This window comes from Rhinolophus sinicus, linkage group LG12, assembly GCF_036562045.2.
Source record: "Rhinolophus sinicus isolate RSC01 linkage group LG12, ASM3656204v1, whole genome shotgun sequence".
NCBI lineage: Eukaryota > Metazoa > Chordata > Mammalia > Chiroptera > Rhinolophidae > Rhinolophus > Rhinolophus sinicus.
In genome coordinates this window covers 42,447,456-42,466,664 of record NC_133761.1, presented here as the reverse complement: position 1 = coordinate 42,466,664, position 19,209 = coordinate 42,447,456, and the positions used below count along the sequence as shown (strand labels likewise).

At 53.9% G+C, this 19,209-nt stretch overlaps 1 protein-coding gene across 1 annotated transcript in view; it reads left to right on the top strand.

Annotated features, from left to right (window-relative positions):
* Positions 1–11,060, top strand: part of PGBD5 (piggyBac transposable element derived 5) — a 79,900-nt gene extending 68,840 nt beyond the window's left edge. Inside the window, exons 5-7 of the mRNA XM_019757370.2 lie at positions 2,352–2,549; positions 7,556–7,661; positions 9,062–11,060. Of these exons, the coding sequence (XP_019612929.2) occupies positions 2,352–2,549; positions 7,556–7,661; positions 9,062–9,257 (500 nt within the window). The 3' untranslated portion in view covers positions 9,258–11,060. The remainder of the gene's footprint in view (positions 1–2,351; positions 2,550–7,555; positions 7,662–9,061) is intronic.
* Positions 11,061–19,209: the final 8,149 nt, after the last annotated feature.

Below are 19,209 nucleotides of genomic sequence, written 5' to 3'. Positions count from 1 at the left end.
TGGGTGCTGCAGCCACAGGCTGGTGGTCTGGGGGACACGTCACCAGCAAGTTCTGCCAGTCATTAGGGTGCATTTCTTCGTGTCCTTTGTTATAAGGAGCCCTTCTAGTGTCTTAGTCCATTTGGGGCGCTGTAACAAAACACTGAGTGGGTAGATTATAAACAACAGGAAGGTTTCCTCACAGTTCTGGAGGTTGGAGGTCCAAGATGGGGGTGCCAGCGTGGTCGTGTGGGGCGTCTTCCTGGGTCACTGGCGGTGCCTTCTCCCTGTCCTCAAATGGAGGGAGCTCTGTGGGATCTCTCTTCTAAGGGCCCCAATGCCATCACGAGGACCCCACCATCATGACCTCAGCACCTCCCAAAGCCCCCACTGCCTGATGTCCTGATACGACCTTAAGTGTTAGGTTTTCAGCAGAGGAACTTGGGGACGTGCACATTCATTCTCTAGCTCCCCAGCAAAGCTCCTCCCAAGACTCCAGGAAGTCTGAACGCAGCCCCGTCATAACGGGTCCCTTCTACCTGGAGAATCGTGAACTATGTGGCAGCAGTACAACGGGCCTCGGAAAGGGTTTCCCCTCGGTGCACGAGTCTTGGCTCCTCGTGTGTGTGAGTCTGCGTGTGGTGCCCCATGCGTGGCCGTGAGCCCTTGTGGCCCCAGAGTGAACCGCCTGACAGTACCCCTGTGCCCGACAAGGCCTGCTCCTGCCTTCCCTGGACCGAGAGTCAGGTGGTGTGGTCAGGGCCAGCTCACAGCACGTGGCCAGAGTGAGAGACCGAGGGACTGTCACAGGTCACCAGTCTGCTTCCCTCCCGCTGCCTGTGACTCTGGGAGGAGGGCATGTTCCCCAGCACAGGAATTAGGGGCAGGATGGGGGAGAACCTTCTAGGGGGAGGCAATAATTACACATGGAATTTGAGTTTTCCCAAGAGCAAACAAAGATTTCATTGCCTATTTTTAGAAGCATCTCAAGCTGTGAGCCCTTCACACGGGGCCTCACGGGCCTCACATGCGATGAGTGGTGGTTCTGCGTGGGCCCCCGACGGTGGCTGCTCCCCCGCAGGGACTGACTGCACTGGTCTGGGCTGGCTTCCCCAGGGGATTCTGTGTGTGGCCAAGATGGAAGGGGCAGTCCTCATGCAGGTCGGGCTGTCTCTCGCAGGGGCACCCAATTTACTTTCTGGCTATTAAGCCACAAAAAGACATTCATGTAACAATCACTATGTTCACAAAGGGATGGATTTGTGAAGACTCGTCTGCACTGGGATTTCTTCTCCCCGTTAGGAAAAGGCAGCTGCTGTTCTGCCGGCCAGGGGAGGTCAAATGTCCTCTCTGTTGGAAAAGTAGACTCTTCTGTTTAAATCTTAGTCATGTGCCGTTTAAGAGGACCACGCAGCAGGGTGCCCGCTCCTCTTGGGGATGTTGTACCAGCAGGGTCTTCTCCCCCCAGGGTGGCTCCCCAGGGCGGTGGGACTGGACAGGGGCTCAGGGAGAAGGATTCCCGCGTGTCCTCCATGTGGGGTGGGAATGCGGTGACGCGGGACACGCATGGGTTACAGGATGTTTCAGGTTACTGCCCGTTCGGTGTTAGCCTTCAGTGAGCCGAGTCGAGAATAAATGTCCCAGGTGTTCAGTCAGAAGTGCGGCTTCCTGTCACCTCCAGGCATCCAGACTGAGGCGTGGTCTCTGGGGAGGAGCTCCCTGTGTCCGCCTGGAGCCCAGGGAGGAATTTAGAATCCTCCTGTTCTACTGGTCTCTGCTCACCCTCCTGCCCCCACGGAACCTTCTGGGGCTAGAGTCCTCTCCCTCAGGAAGCTTCTCATCTGCACACTGTGCTTGGGGCCTGCAGGCGGGACGTGGCTTAGTGCACACCGCCTGGCGACTCTCCTGTGCTGCACTGGGTGGGGGCTGCGCTGGGTGCTGTGCAGACAGGACAGGGCCAGCCGGCGCTGCTCCGGTCCTGGTGGGAGTGTTGGGGTGACTTAAAGGTGCTTGAGTTCACACGTCGGTCCTGTGCTGGGAGCCTGGGAGCCTCTTGCAGCTGCAGTCCCCCTTTTGGAATGTGGCTGTGATAATGGGAGTGCAGAAGTTTCTAGAAGCAGATGGGATGACAGGTCTACCTGTTCAGTTAGCGCTTAGTTACTTCCCTGCTTATGTCATAGCTGCATTGTCATAAATAATCTTAAGTACACTTGTGGGAGTACCGGAAGAGAAGTCCCCAGACAGGCAGTCCCTTCCAGAGGGACTCCTCGCAGGTCTGTCTCCCACGTGCCGGCCTTTCCCCGAGCATCACGGGTCAGGGCAGCCTCGGCGGTGTCTGTGATGTGTGAGCATTTGTGTCCCTCTCCCACCAGGGATTTTCTGCTGCGGTCTGCTGAGCCCCAGGAAGAGCGACTGCACAGGCCTGCCGCTCTCCATGCTGACGAACCCAGCCATGCCACTGGCCCGGGGCCAGCACCGGATCAGGACCAAGGGGAACATGTCTCTGATCTGCTGGTACAACAAAGGCTACTTCCGCTTCTTGACCAACGCCTACTCGCCCGTGCAGCAAGGTGGGGGCACCACCGACCACAGGGCGGTGGCAGAGGGGACTTGGGTGAGCTTGAGCAGGGCACATGCGGGCCTGAGTTTGAGATCCTTGGTTGGCCGTGCAGCCCTGGTATCTGGCTCAGCGGCTGGGCCAGGTAGCAGATGGACCAGCATCTACCCAGGTGCTTCCTGGGCCACAGGCGGCAGCTCCCTACCACTATCAGCCATCCAGAGAAGCAATGATGGTGGGGTTTGCAGGTGACATAGGCCACCTTCTGTAGGTCCCCCAGGTGGTACATGGGGTCCATAATTGGCTATATTTGAATGGCCTTACATGACCACTTTATCATCTAGGATTCTGTAAAAATCTATTCTGATGGGAGATGGGGAAATCAACTGTTCTTATCTTTTCAGTGTCTACCTGAGAAGGTAAGTACTTGCTCTGGGTTTTCTGGGTGTTCAGTTGATTTCCTCATTCATTTTCCTTAGGGTTTAAAGTCCACTGATAACAAAGGGATTTGTTTAGCAAGGCGTCTATATTTAACCACAACATTATTTAACTGCTGGAAAGGAAATTGAATGACAAAGGGGCACTTTACAAAAATATTTACAGTTTTATAGTATATTTTGAATATCCCTATGTTCCTTTATATTAAGGCTCCTTTCCTCTTCACTTTTGAAGGAATACTGTCAAAGAGCTCGGGTGTGTGTGTGTGTGTGTGTGTGTGTGTGTGTGTGTGTAATGTCTGTTCATTTAATCCCATCCCTTCACCCCACATACACACACCGAAGTGACATTGTATTTCAGTGGAGAGTACAATCGAGGGACTCAGGCACATGGGTGGCTTCATCCCACGCAGGTTTAGAGGGTGTGGAAGCCACCACTCTCAAGTGCAATGTCAAGGGCACTTAGAGGAAATATTTGGAATTGACCTTGCAAGCTGAAGGCGAGAGTCTGAATTGGGCATCTGCTGTAGTGGTTGGGCCTCAGTGTGGGCCACGGGCATTTATAGGGGTTATGTGTGGGAGTGGGGTGCAGGAGCTGCTTCCTGCCAAATTATTGTAAGTGAAAGGCTGTCACTTGTCTGAGCTGGGTGAAATGGGGTAACACAGAGAAGAGTGCACTGGCAGGCTAGAAAGAAGTGTGCAGTGGGACTTCAGATGACAAATCCTAAAACCCCAATCTTAAGGGTTGGCACCCTTAAACCAAGGCAACGAGTAAGGAGCATACTGATGGGGGAAGAAGAGAAAATTGGTAGAGTTGATTTTAAGTGGGCTGCAAGTTGGTGTTTGTGTTTAATTCAGTTATAGTGTCCATTTCTAAAGGATCTGTTATAAATCATAAGGCCCCAATCCTAGAGTGCGCCCACAGCAGCACCGCAGACTGACCCCCAGACAGGCCCCTGGAAAGCACTCCAGGTGGAATGTGGGCAGGACACCCTGGTGCAGTGCGGGGACACCCTGCAGGTGAGCTCAGAGCCTGGTCCCCCACGGAAGGATGGATGGAGAAGGGGATACAGGGAGACATGCAGTGGAGGTGGGGGCTGGGCCAGATGCCCCTCCCCTTGGAAACCCCATTCCCAGTCCACAGCTCAGAGTCTTGTTCTTGGTGAAGGGAGTTTTCCTTTCCACGTACCTCAGAAACAAGCTGTCTAAAACCACCACCTAGTATTCCATCCATTTAGATGTCCGCATTTTTATATCTCTCCCCCTTAAGGATTATTTTTTTCACAACATGAATAGTGATGTAGTGAATATCTTCATATTTAAATCTTGGGTACATCTTTGATCCTTAAGTAAACCTACAAGTGCAGTGCTGGGCCAGAGGGTCTGCACGTGTTTAAGGCTTTTGATGATATGTCACCAAAAGGCTGTACATAATTGCCATTGCATTGGTTACAGGGGTCCGGCATTCCGCCTGCTTTACCCACACATTTTTTTTTCTTTTCTAAGTTTGTCAGCCTGGTGGGTGAAAGTGCTACAAAATTTTAAATATAAATTGCCATGACTACGGTGAAGTGGAACATCTCTTCACGTGTTTATTGGCTAATTTTGAATGATTTCTTCACGTCCGTTTAAATTTTCTTTAGAGGTATTTGTTTTATTGACTTGAAAGCAAATTTTATGCCAATAGCAAATACTTTTCTACATTTGTCTTCCTTTTGCTTTTATTTATGGTTAGCATTTTTAACATTAAAACATTTTTCATTTCTGGATAGGCACATCTGTTGGTCATGCACTCTACTGTCGTGTTTGAAAGTCCCTGCTCTGTCCCAAGGCAGGGACAGTGTGTGTACATCTCGCGGGTACAAGTAGAAGCTGCCTCTTGTTTCTAGGAGATGCTCTTCACAGAATCCACTTTAATTCTTTCTGATGCCTGGCAGCAGCTGGGCCTCTACGACAGGGTTTCGTTATATGGCAAGGCTTGGTTCACCAAGCAGCGCCCTCATGCCTCAGCCATTAACTCAGTACACTTACCTTTCCCTACTCGTTTTACGTGTCATCCAGGTGATAAAGTCTCTTGTGTTCTAAAGACTGCTTCTCAACCTGGTACTCTTCTCTGCTGCGACCACATGTACTCTTCTACAAGTTGAGTAGAATGTCCGATTTTAGAAGATATCTAACTAGTTATGAACATTTTTAGAATTGGTTTATTATTCTTGACTCCAGATTCTAAGAACAAATGACCCTCCTCTCAGAGGGTAGGCACATGCCCAGGCTTTTACCAGTTTCCTGCTGTCACGGGTCAGGGGACATCCCCACTGAGAACCAGCTGCTTTTGCTTTGCTCCTGAAATCCGTCTTGAGTCTGTCCTCTCCCTGCCAGAGTCTGTGCCCACTTAGGGCTCCAATTCCATGAGACAGATGCCAATCCATAATGCCTGCAGAGGACGCTGAGTCAGGTCTTGATGCATTCAGACTCAAAGAATGGTGGAAGGAATGCCAGCCAAGCCACAAAAAGCCCAAGGGAGGTGGCAAACAGCTGCTGGAGTGTTGATGTGCCATGCAGATGTGACGGGCACAGAGGCAGCCACGCGGGTATAGAGTGCCCAGAGATGCACACACACAGCTGGGAACGGGCAGGTTCCCAGGGAGCCTGTGGGCTACACACTCATTCATCCTGGTCATGACGACAGCAAAGACCAGGAAGATCAGAGAACCTCTGGTCAACATTTCCCATGTCTAAAGCTTTTCAATCCTCAGAAAAGGTGATTATAGGACAGACGGTAATCTTACCCTTTCCAGGTGGACTAGTATCTCAGAATACAAATTATCACCAAGGAGGAGGGGGCTGTGGTTTATGAACTGGGGGAACTGCTTCAGGAGATGAATGCAGACCTGGGTTTTGAAGCCCTTCTACTGAGATTTCAAGCTGAAATCCTCGTGTTAAGTTCAAAGGTGAGAAAACATGGGAGGGAAGCAAAGAGTTAAAGCCAGGCTCCCGTGGCTGGGTGACACCCTTGGCTGTGCTGAAGGCATGAGGCCAAAGCTGCCAGTGGTGAGGGCTCCAGGAGCTGGGGCAACACTGAGCTCTAAGGTGTGTCCTTCAAGATGAGCCCGAGTCGCAGGGGGCCCTGGTGACTCAGAGCCAGCTGTCCTCCACTTCTGGGAAAAGAACAGAAGGGATTTTGTTTCTTCATAGGGAAGGTCTGACCTGCTTGCACCCACAGGGATTCCCTTGGGCCCGAAAAAGGATACTTTAGACCCAGAGGAAGCTGTCATTGTAAGTCAGGCACATGAAAACTGAGCTGGAGATGGGGAACCTGCCAAGGCCAGGGCCTCGAGGTTCCAACTGGGACGTTTTCCCATCAGGTCTTGGGGTGGGATGGGATGGGATGGGATAGTGTGGGGTGGGGTGGGGTGGGGTGGCGAGATAACAGATGTGCTTAGGAAGGGTGTTGGGGAGACACAGCCCTGTGGGGAGGCTGCAGGCCATGTCCGCCCTGGGAGACTGGCTCACCCGACCATAGAACGGAGAGGGGATCCATAAGCTAGTCCAGTCCACAGCCCTCTGGCCTGGGCCCCTCGGACCCTCACGGGGCTTTAGGAAATGCAATGCTTGCCCCTCCCCCTCCCCCGCCCCCCAGGCCTCTGTAGGACTGAGGCACTGGGATCTGAGTTCCTCACAAGCTCTCCAGGTATTTCTGTGAAACACCAGTATTTGGGGGGCGGGGGAGACAAAATGAAAAAGGAAGATCGCAGCCCAGGACTCAGTCTAGACAGATGGATCTGTTCAACTCTGGTCTCCCTCGTGTCCCTCAGTGAGAGGGGGAGGGGGTGCCCCAGATAAAGCCCCTTGTGCTACAAGGGACATGCCATTTTTACTTCAACTCTGTCCGTTTCAGTAGTGCCAAAATTTCACAATTCGTTGAACTGATCCCTTAGACACACACACACACACACACACACACACACACACACACACAGAGTACTTCTCACAGTCACATGCTGTGGCAGACGGCTAGGCCAAGGGAATGGCCTGGAAATCCCAAGCACACTTGCACACACGCGCAGGCTGGAAGAAAGCAGCCTGCAGGGTTGGGGTGGAGGGGTGTGGGCGGCTCGCTGATGTCCTCTGGCTTCTCACGCCCTGTCAGTGGGACCCTGAAATCCTGCCAGAATTGGGCTTGGGCGGAGCCCCTGGGATTCATCCCTTTCTGTTTAGTGGCGGTAAAGGCATCGAAAGCTTGGGAGCAAGTGAGCAACCAGAGCTTCAGGAGGGGCTCCGTGCAGGGGGTCTTCCTATCCCTTAGTCCACAGGGGCCTAGAAGTTCTGGGGGGTGAGAAGGTGGATGCTGGGGGGAGCACCCCACTTTCCTGAGCCTCAGATTCCTCCTCCTGCTTTAACCAAGTCAGGAGAACAAACTTAGTGCTCCCTGCCCTCTCACCCCTCTCCTCTTCCTGCCTCCCCTCTCCCCTCTCCTGTTCTCTGTTTCCCATCAGGACAGCCAGGCAGGGTGGAGACAGGCACATTTGTGGTGGGTGTTTGCAGGATGCTGTGGGGGGTTGACCCTCTGTCTCCTCCTCAGGCGTGATCATCAAGAGGAAGAGTGTGGAGATCCCCTGTCCCCTGGCGGTGGAGGCGTTTGCTGCTCACCTGAGCTACATCTGCAAATATGACGACAAGTACAGCAAGTAAGTGACCAGCCGACTCCTGTCCACCGGGCCCCTGCTGTTCACCGTCACAGAGGGGAGAAGTTGGTGGGTGGTCAGTAGTTTCCCTGGTTTCAGTACTGAAAGATGATGACCCTGTGAGATAAATCCCTCCTCCTGACCTCCAGGCTCCGCCCAGGCAGCCCTGCCCCCTCTCCACCTCGCTGCCCCTTCACGAGCGTGGGCCCAGACCCTGCACCCTCTGTGTCCTGCTAGCCCAGACCGCCCTCCTCACCCACACCCACACCCTCAGGGAGCCCCTGGCGTTGTCACACAGAGCCCTCTGCCTACCAACACTGGTTACTTCATTACTTCAGCCACAGGCCCCTGCGCTGGGTGTGGTCTCGTCTTCAGTGTCACACAGTGTAGGGGTGTGTACAATGCATGTGCAAACATACACCCACTATGCCATCTCCTGCCGGGCGCTGTCATGTCCATCACAGGAGCTAAGAGATGCTTGCTGTCAGACCTCCGTGTGCCACCAAATTACTAAGATTGGGCCTCTTGCCCAGAGCAGGGTCCCACCAACCCCAAAGGCGAGGGCGTCCCCCGCTTCTGGGCTTTTCCATGTGGAGAGGGAAAAGCAAGGCCTGGTCCTCCCTGGAAAACACAGCCTAGGTGTGAGAGGGAACCGAGTCCTGAGGGAGCCCTGGATGGACAAGCTTGTATTGAGGACCTACTATGCGGTGCACACCGCACTGAGCTCCCTGCAGTTCTTACAGAGCAATCTGCATTACTGAGGAGCCATCTGCTGGGCGCCTGTGGGCACCTTGGTGATCTTGAAGCCCCGACCTCACACTTTCACTTGGTGCAGAGACAGAGGTGTAGACAGAGGACCCACCTTGGGAGTCCTCCCCTGGGCTGGCCCAGGAAGGGCACTCAGGCAGAGGAGGCCTCCCTGAGGTGACATCTGCCCTCAATCTAAAGGGAAGGTGGGGAACGAGGAGGTGTGCACAGAACACAACCTTGGACAAGGCCACAGAAAGCCTGGCTCCTGGCTTTATATCTTCTTCCCCGCCTGCCCTATCCTGTGAGGGGGATTGTCTTCCTTAAGGAAAGTTGATTGTGACAAAGCCTCTGCAAGAGCTTCCCAGCACCCCCTAGCCTGGTTCCTACCCACACCCACAGCCCCCCAAACCTGATTCCTACCCAGTGGCCCCCCAGCCTGGTTCCTGCCCTCCACGGTCCCCCCCACCCCGCCTGGCTCCTGCCCATGGGCCCCCCAGCCTGGTTTCTACCCCGTGGGCCCCCTCCCAGCATGGTTCCTGCCCCCCCCCCCCCATGGAACCACCAGCCTGGTTCCTGCCCCCAGCCCCTGCTGACCACAGTGAGGCCACTGAGAGCCTGCTGGGTCAGCCCTTCTCATCGCTCTGTCCTCACAGGTATTTCATTTCTCATAAACCAAACAAGACATGGCAGCAGGTGTTCTGGTTCGCCGTCAGCATTGCTGTCAACAATGCCTACATCCTGTACAAGATGTCGGACGCCTACCACGTGAAGAGGTACAGCCGGGCGCAGTTTGGCGAGAGACTTGTGCGGGAGCTGCTGGGCCTGGAGACCACCTCCCCCACCCACTGACGCCGGGCCGGGCCAGGCTTAGGTCAGGACCAGGTGCAGGGAGGGGGCAGGGAGGAGCCTGCTGCCCTGGTCCCTGGTGTGGCCACAGCCTGAGGGGCGCCTGGGGCCTCTGCAGGGACCAGCTGACCTGGTCAGAGGAGGCTGCTGTCCAGGTTTCCATTCAAAGAAGAGCACGTCCCCCCTGTGGGAAGGGCTACCCACCTCATGGTGACGCTCTGCAAGGATGGGGTGCCACACCTAGACTACATGCCACCAGTGCTACTGTCTGTCCTGTTCGGGTCAGCAGGGCACTCCATCCTCACTGCCCGCTGTGGAGCCAGAAGGAGAGCTCAGCTCTCAGCACCGGGACCTGGCAAGGCTGTTGCCACCGAAGGTGCCAGGGATAGGTTGAGCCGTAGCATGTTCTGCTAGAAATGCCTGCTTTGTGAAGACGTAAGGACATTTGTGACATGGCTCACTTCTGTGCCATGTCTACAGGTGACCAAAGCCAGTAAATACTGGCTCTGTACCATTAGGGTTGTGTAGGAGACCAGAGAGTTTTCCAGAATTTGCCTCATGCAGGCAGCTTAGAACAGGTCCCATGGAAGAAGAAACATGACTGGGTGCCATTAAGTGCACTGCTGAGTGGGGAGTGGTTGCCCATTCTGACTAATGAACTGCCCACATCATCTGTTTGGCTGGCGGACAGGGGAGGAAGGGGAAATGCCAACAGTTACAGTGAATTGTGATGCTATTTTTTATTTTTAAATATATCTTCAGGTTATTTTCTTACTGTTGCTTAAGATCTTCTGTAAAAGAAAACGTGTCCGTTCTCTTCCACTCCCCCCTTGCCTCACCCCACTCATGGCTCCTTGCATGATCATGGTTCCGTGTTCTGGGCCCTGTGCCTGTGCCAGGGCCGGAAAGGGCAGCTTGTTTCCAGAACAAACATGGTTGCATTCCATCAAGGACCTTACACTTTGTCAGAGACATTATCATTGACAGAATTACTTGTTTTGAAAAATATGTAGCATTGCTGAAACAGCAAATTGTGTCCACAGATGAGCACTTGCTATGTGTCTTCCCCTCGTGTGCAGTAAGTGAGCTGGCCGTGGTGGCTGTCTGGCTGCACCCTCGGAACAGTGTGGCTGACACGGCAAACCCCACACGGGGTGGGCCACCCGTGGGGAAGGGGGCAGGGCACGGGGGCTGCGCACGCAGGACTGAAAGGGCTGCATGACGAGCAGCTGGCAGCAAGGGCTCCACTTGTTTCCCAAAGCAGCTGGGGCTGTCTGATCCAAGGTCACGTGTCTCCCTGGAGCCCTCCGCTGGTCTGGCTGTTCCACGGACAAGAAGCAAGTCATTTCTGGGGTGACACAATGCCCCTCCACCCTAGTTTATGTCACCCCCTTATTTTTACAAGTGCAAACTCTATTCTACTCAGGCTTTGGGACTTTCTTCCGTGTTCACACTCAGTTAATTCGCAGTGTTGCCGGCAGCATGCTTGTGGTCTCCATGCCACCCACTGTCCTCGCTTCATGCTGGCTGCCCTTGTCCTCAGCCTTGGTTTTCACTCAGTGCCACGGACTGCAGGCCAGATTTTAAATTGTGTTTCCAAACCTTCGCCGTGTCCTGTAATTGGATTGAAAGCACTTTTACCACATGGAGAAATATATTTTTAATTTGTGATGCTTTTCTACAAGGTCCACTATTTCTGAGTTTAATGTGTTTCCAACACTTAGGGAGACTCTAATGAAAGCTGATGAATTTTCTTTTCTGTCCAAATAAGTAAAAGAAAGAAATAAAAGTCTATTTAGATGTTGATTCTTTGTTCACATGTGAATTTGTTAAAAGGTCAGGGACAAAAAAGTGGCTACTTTTTTAAAACTTGATTTCTTCTTATATGATCACAGGTATACAGTCTTAAGTGTCCTCAGTGTCATGAGCCACTGAGCAGTTACAGAAATGCGGTTACGTTGTGATGAATAGGAACATGTATTGACGGCCGAGTTGGGCACAGTCGTGTTTGGGGTGCCTGCCTTCCATCCTGTGATTCAGCCCTGTTTCTTCTAGCCTGTGTTGTGTGTCATTCCGAACCACCGTGGAGTGGGCTGGTGTGACAGAAGTGGGTGACTTTGTATTACCAAGTCATTATAGTGTGAATATGCCATTTCCGTGCTGTTTTTTTAAAAACAGTAGCCACCTTTTTCCTGAATGATGATTGAAAAAGTCAGCAGTTCTGCTGGGTTTCTAGTGGAGGTTGTGCTAGCCACTCCAGCCTGGCAAAGTGGGGAGTGTGTGTACCCCCAGAAGGACAGTGACAGGTAGCACTAATCAGGAGAGCCTGCCGGGACCTGGGCCTGGAGCTCCCCTTACAGATGTCCCCAGGACCCCAGCCCCCACATCCAGCAGTGGGGGCATCCAAGCCGGGGCATCTACGAAGGAGGAAGTTAGGCTGACGCCATTGTGGGTGAGTGACAGATGTGAGGAGTCCCCAGGTTCATTCCTTCTCCTCTGGTCTGTTTAATGACAAAGCCATTTGCCACAGGCCCTGGAAGTGGGGGTGAGAACAACTTGATATGCTGATGGGAGGGAGAAAGGCCACTGTGGGTCTGTCCACCCGGTGGCTCACGGCCCTCTCCCACGGGTAACGGTTTGAAAGGCATGACGATAAAAGCGGACAGACGAGGCCCACGTTTCAGTGGCCTGTGCAGCAGCTGTCTTCACAGGGACCCCTGTGAGGTCGGCATGGACTGTCATCATCCCCAGTTTGCAGGGAGGGATCCGACAGCTTGCTCAGGTACCACTAACGGGGGGCAAAGAGTCCCCCACCAAGGCCGCCTGCCTGCAGTGCACACTGGCTCCCTCATTCATCAGGAGGGTTGCGAGTTTTATCCCCGACTCACTTAATGTCAGCCCTTATGGAAAGGAGCCCAGACCTCTCTTCTGACCCCAATATTGTCACTGTGGCCCTACCAGCATCACACTCGCTTGCACGTGGTCTTGTCCAAGACCCAGGTGGGTGCCTTTTGGCTAGTGAAGCCCCAGTTGACCTGGCAGTGACCACAGTCTGGGAGACCATCTGCATGGAGATTAGTGTGGGCTGCACGGGGTGGAGGGTGAGGGCCAGCCGTGGGATGTCCTCAGAGGGCCCAGGCGTCTGCCGTCCCATGGGTGAGGGACCAGAGTGTTTTTCAAAACGCCACAGAGTCTGCTCAAGTCTTTGCCGGCTCACCAGCTCCTTCCGGTCTGCCTCCCACAGCGCTCGTCAGCAGCCAGGGTGCAGACAGCATTGCCTTCCATAGTCAGGGTACCAAAGGCAAGGAGTCCCCAAAGAAAAATTGCCACCAGCCCCCTTCCCCAGTAGCCCAGCCTGCTTCAGAGAAAAGCTCTAGCATCTACTGCGGTGGCCTTGGGTCTGTGTGGCCGTAGCTTTGTCCCCAGATACCTTCTATGTATCAGGAATATTGCTGAGACTTCCCACTTTTGACTCCATTATTTATTCTGTGTGGCTTCTCTGTGTGTCTCATGTTCGAAAGTATTTCTAAGCCCTCTTTCTAAGTATGCCATTCTCTCCCAATAAGAAAGAAAAGGGGGTATTGGGTACCAAAGAGGGACTTAGAGCTATTGCCACAAACGCAGCAGAAAGTGGGATGAAAGCTTCTCTGTGGCGTCTGCCCTCCAGTCTGTGCACATGCACGTGTCCCTCCTGGGACCAGGTGTCACCATCCAGGGACAGGCGTGGCTCTGATCTGGCAGTGTCCCTTCAGGCCCAGACTGCTGGCCGTGGTGGTGGCTCTGAGTCCGATCTCACGTTGTCTGTGCCCATGGGGGCGTCTCATGGCTCAGAGCACAGCCACGTGTAGGCCCCTGCAAAGAGGCACTGGGCAGACGTTTGCCGTGTGCCTGCGTCTTCGTGAGCCGCTGTGCTCAGTACATGGAAGCTTGCCCATTGGTGTCCACGTCTGGAGATGAAGACGGGAGGAGGAGAGGGACCCTGTCTTCCAGAAAGATATGCAGGAAAGCGGACCATGACAGGGAGCATGCACACCTCCTGTTCAGGTGTGAGAGCCCACGCCGCCCTCAGGTGAGGGGGCATTGTGTGGCTGAGGCACACAGCCAGAAACGCGAGGTGGCCACTGAGTGTGCCCAGGGTACCACCTGGGCGGTGCACCTGCCTCGTTGGTCTGTCTCTGTGATCTTTCATTCGTCTTCTTACTCATTCCTGTGACAAACCTTCACCAAAGTCCAGCTGTGCCAGGACAGCCTGTCAGTGTGCCCCGAGTATTCACGGCTCAGGCCTGCGTGTGGGCGCCCCACCTGTGAGCTTTGCCTGCCCCTTGGGGAGTGGGGCTGTGGTGCTTCAGTGCCCTGGGGGACTCTGGAGGGGTGAGGCTGGGGCGAAAGCCCCTCCACACTGTAATGAGAGCCGGTGGGGGCTGGCAGACGGGCACAACGTGTGGTACGTGCAGGGCAATGCAGGCTGAGACCCTGACAGCAAGGCCTCAGCGAGGCAGACCCACTGTGTGGTAGAGGCCGCATGCAGCAGCCTCGGAAATCTGGGCGCTTCACTTTGGCAGGCCCCAGACGCCCTGGCTTAGTGCATCCCCAGAAGATGGAATCTGGGCCAAGGCAGGACTGCACGTGGCCAGGACTCGCCAGTGTGCCCCGTGGTCGAGAACAGTTGGGTGTCTTTGCAGAGCATGGCACCGCGTGTGAGCAGGAAGACAAAACTCGTCCTAGCTGTTCCAGAGGGTACAACCCCAGCAAAGGAGAGGTTACCTCGTAAATACCAACACACAGTTGCAGAATGCCTTTCATGCCCCTGGTGCCTCATGCTTGGTTCTGTTTTTCTCCAAGGAAATATGCTACCGACCTCTTTCTCCAGACTGACAGTTGACATGAGGGTTTGCTTGTCCCCAGTTAACGTCCAGCAAGCCACCTTCACCCACTAAGAAGGGGCCACAGCTTTGGTTAAACGAGTGGGAAGAGAAAGTCACTCACTGGCAGGAGAGACGTTAGCCTGTTTGTTGGTCCTTCCCCTCGCCCTGGCTGTCCTTTGCAAATGCACCCAGCTCCTCACACCTGACAGTGTCCTCCCATGAGGGGACCCAGAGTAGTGACGGAGGGAAGGGGGTCTGTTATTTCAGTAGACGGGAAGGATGCTCCCAGCACAGCTATGGGCATTTTCAGTTAAGATCTGGACTTGCGGGTTTATGGCATTTTTGACTGAGGCATTTTGAGGTCACTTTCATCCATTTCAACATAATGCCACGGTATAAGGTGGCTTTCTAAAGCTTGTCCCCTGATGGATACTTATCTATGCTCCACTAGACCCTGTACCAGTCAAGCCAGTGTGCAGTCCCAGCCCTCACCCTACAAGAGACATGGACCAGTTAGGGGTCCAGGAGGCAAGGAGAGTGCCTTGGAACGAAATGATAGGGCAGTTGGAAACACTGGCTGAAGCAGTGGTTCTGCAGAGAACGTGCCATTTGTCCAGTCTTCCCCACCCCTTCTGGATGTCACAGGTCACCAGGACCTTCAGAGTCGCCCCATGTGGGCCTAGATGCCTCAGACGGCAGGGACCACTGCCGGTTACTAGATGTCTCCCGCCAGAGGCAGCTCACCGCAGAGGAAGGCCCCAGAGGGCGCTCACGGTGGGCAGGAGGTGGTCCTGACCCCAGGCTGTGGCATGGGCAGAACCTCGCTGATCTTAACTAAGGAGCAGAAAATGGCCACAAGGTAAAGACAGCCCTAGCTCCTGGGCTCCTGGGCAGGTGAGGAAGGGACCACGTGATGGGACAAATCGCCTCTCTCCAGGGGGCACCCTTCCTCTCAGAAGGACTTCAGGGGTCACAGCCTGCAGTGACAAAAGGCCATCCTGTCCAAGAAGCTGGAAGGACAGCTGTTTCATTTGAAAATCCTTTGCCACCATCACGTGATTTTGTTTTTCCTTACAATTTTCAGTTAAGAATCTTCCCATGCCTTTGTGAAGATAAAGCCAACCCTTTGGTCGTGATTTTGATTTTACAGAAAGACACGCTTGCAAACATTTTTTTACAAAGCTTGCATACCATGAATTCTGAGTTCTAAAACGTGAAGTATGGCATTCATATCATATTTTGTCATTATTTTTATTACCTCAGACAGAGTTTGTTTACAGTCAGCAACTATGAAATAGTCAAATATATTGCATTTGCTTCTCTCCAGTGGTTTCTGGGGTGGGGAGGCTGGGGAGGGAGGGGGGATATGATAAAGGACATTCATGGGAAGCAGGGTGGGGGTCTGTTGCCAGAAGTGAATAATAGCAAAGGTTGGGCAAAGTCTGGGGAAATCCCCACCGCAGGGTTTCTCCTGAAGGTGAAGAGGTGGAAGGTAATGGTGCCCTAGGGGCCACAGGTGCATCCTGACACCTGAGCCTTCTCAAGGATGCCAGTGCTGCTGACGCTGGGGGAAGTCAGAGGGGCTCCCGAGGGTTCCCCCAGCCCTCCCTTCTCCGTGTTGGGGGGCGGTGGGAGCACAGGGCCCTCCCTTTCCCATCCCAGGCTGGACTGTGCAGCCTGCAGCTCCCTCCCTGCTGCCAGCACCACTGCTCAGTCACCTCCTCCCCCTCCTCAGAAGGTTCTGGAATTAAAACCCGAAACAAAAGGTATGTCCTTGTGAGCAAAGAGAGATGGAGGGGATGTGCCAGTGAGTGGGAGCTGGTGTACCTGGGGCCTTAAGAAAACAAAGGGGACATGCCTTTGGCTTTTGGTCATAACCTGAAAGGCCATAAAATGGGAATGGTTCACATTAACACAGAAAATCTTTATGTATAATGAGACATTAGATCCCACTTTCCAGGGTTCTTTTTACACTTTATTACAGGAGAATAAAAAGATTTTAAGATGCATGCGCTTTTCAACTTAAAATATTTTTATAGCACATTCTAGCGGTGTTTTAAGTTCTTCTGTGAGCCAAAAATAATTTTCAAACACCCTTTGAAAGCTTTAATGGTTTTAATCTTCGCTCTGCAAGCCCTTTAGTAAGCACGGAACTTACCTTGACTTCCTTATGTTCTGTGACCCCGATGGGGTCATGTTCCAGAGTCAGTGACGCCCCTCCACCATCATCAGATCTCTCTTCCCTCTTGTTTTCCTTCCTGTGTCCTCTGCCTGTGCCTCCTCTCTCTGCAACACCTCCCCTCATCTTTCTTCCTTTCCTCCCTCTCTGCCCCTCCCAACCCCTGGACTCCCCCTTGGTGAGCCAAACAGTCAGTGGCCACTTTCCTCTCTGAATGCAGAGGGCCCGTTCCGGTCTTTCCGGTTACCTGGGTCCTTCCTTCCTGCTACCTGGGCCAGGTACTCATTGCCCCACAGGCCACAGGGACCCTTCTCTCAACAGTATTAGGAACGGGGATGTGATCCTTTGTACCAAAGGCATCTGAGGGCAAAGACACCCCCAAAACAGGTAAGACTTCAATAAGGAGGGCACCAAAGACCCCTCACAGGCGGGAGTGGATGACGGGCTCTCACTTACTGGCCCGGGGGCCCCGCCTTCCACTCCACATTTACTAAACTTTCATCATGTCTCCTGGCCCTGTGGACCTCTCTGGGGCTCACAGGAAACCAAACGGCAACCTCCTGGTTTGAGAGAGGACAGCAGATGGAAAGTGCACTGAAAATCATTCATTACAGCAACTTTCTGAGCTCTTGTAACCCATGACACCGGGGACGTGAGCAAGGACAGGCTTTGCCGTTATGGACCAAGCAGTGGGAAAGGCACAAACACCTCACGCACCCAGAGTGATAACACAATGTAAACTATAAAGAGCAGTGACCATATTTTCTCAGCCACCAAGGAGGACACGTGAGCCAAACCATGTTCTGTCGCTGGGGCAGAATATTTTGAAAGAAATTGTTACGGGAGACCTATACAGGCCAGAGAGAGGTCAGGTGTGGAGGTTACCTCACAGAAAATGGGCCTGTTTCTTGGGCAAGCCTGTGTGACACTGGCTCATCTTCCGCCGACAGGCTGACCTTTGGCCCTGGGAGAGCCAGGCCTCTGGGCTCAAGCCCAGCGATTCTGCCCAGTTAACCTCACTGACACTGCGGATAAGAGAACATGAAGCCTATCTGTGCTACAAGTTCTGCTGCAAGGAGAGGTGACCAACAGCAGGGAGGAGCCCGGCTCCTGAAGAGGTCAAGGGCACCTGGGCTGGGGCAGTGGCCGACACCCTGCCCTCTCGCCCGGCTGCCCAGCCCTCAGCAGCATCTGACCTTGGACAGCCTGCATGAAGCCTGGTGGCAGCAGTGGGGCTTTATTCGCACTCACCACCCAACAAGGTGAAAGTCCAGACACCAGGAGGGAATAATCAACCTCAAAATGGAGACTCACGCCTACAAGGGTGAGTGTATTCATGTAGATAACAGGATAGAATACTTAAAAATCCCAAAGGATTATTGCCCTGCCATAGATGGCAGAAGGGCTGGGAAGAGTGGGACGGTGAACACAGCATTGTCTGATTTCAACAGTGCTGGGGGGAAAGAGATCAGTCATCTTCCAAACCCAATTTTTGGTCTGTTGCAGGCCTTCCCCAACTGTCCACCTCCTTTGAGATGAAGCCTTTCCCATGTCTTCCCAGCAGAAGGCAGCAGAGTACATCTTATGAGCCTCGGATATACAAATACAGAGTGTCCCTTCAACAGGTGCGTTCTAGGCACTGAGGTCACAGCAGTAAATACGACAGACAAGGTCTCTATTGACACAGAGCCGGGAGAGAGGACAATAAGCAAGTCATCAAGGACCACAAAAGCATAACGGGGCGGGGGGGGGGGAAGGAACCTGCTGTGGAGCTTGGCGGTCATCACCCAGCAAATACTGACCCACCTGCTTATTAAGTGCCAGGCACTTCCAGGGACAGTTGACAAGACCAGATCCCTGCCCTCCTGGAGGGGGCAGTATACACTGTAAAACAAAAAAGTGGCTGTGCAGTGTTTTAAAGACACCAAGTATTAGGGGAAACGGGAGGCTGGACTTGGGCGTGCGCGGGCGTCGGGCACGTCAGGATGCAATGGTCAGACGAGAGCAAGTTCTGAGGACACGGCCCCGCAGCTCCAGGGACCACGACAGGCCAGTCCTCAGCCTTGCTGGCTGGGGTCATGTGGGGATGCTGGTCCCACCCCAGGCCAAGGTTGGAGACCCAGCTGGTCTGGAACAGCAGACTCTGGGGCCCTTGAGGGAGAGTGGGGGCCATGGGGATGGACAGATGGGGAGAGGAGAGTAGGCTGGCCCAGTAGGACGATGATGGCTCCTTCTGGGTCCCCTGAGAATGTTAGAGCAGAGGGCAGGAGGGTCACCAGGCCTGAGGGACAAGGAGAAGTCGTTATTGGACGTGGAGAAAAGACAGGGGAAGGGGAGAGAGAAAAGGAAGGAGAGAGAAGGCAGGGGGAAGGAGAGCAGAGGTGGAGGAAGGGGTGGGACAGTCTTGAGCACACCCTGCAGGGGGAGTCAGGCACTAAATAGCCTGATCTTTCTTCTCCCCCATCTCCTGCCAATGTCCCCAGCAGGCAAACCCCCGGGTGTTAGAGCACAAGGAGCCTTCCACAGAGGCCTTCCCCCGGAACCAGGAGGAGAGGGGGAGGCCTGCAGAGGTTGTGAGCAGCGCCAGCTCAGGGAGGGGCAGGAAAGAGAAGGGAGGCCGGGCTCTGGCACCACAGTGGACAGAGTGCCGCCAGGGTCTTGGTGGACCCGACTCTGGAGGGCCTCAGCTTCCAGAACTGTACCCACTCCCCAGGGTCCTCCTCGGTCACTGCCTGGGAGAGCCGGGCAGGCCTTGACCTCCAAGTGGGACTTTGAAGTGTGTAAGAATGGGACTCTTTCTGCCTCCATTTTGGCTTCAGTCCCGAAAGGCCAGGGTCCCCTGACCCCGCAGAGCTGGTGGGTTCAGCTCCAGGCTCAGACACCTCCTGGGACCAAGGAGGATAAGACTGAA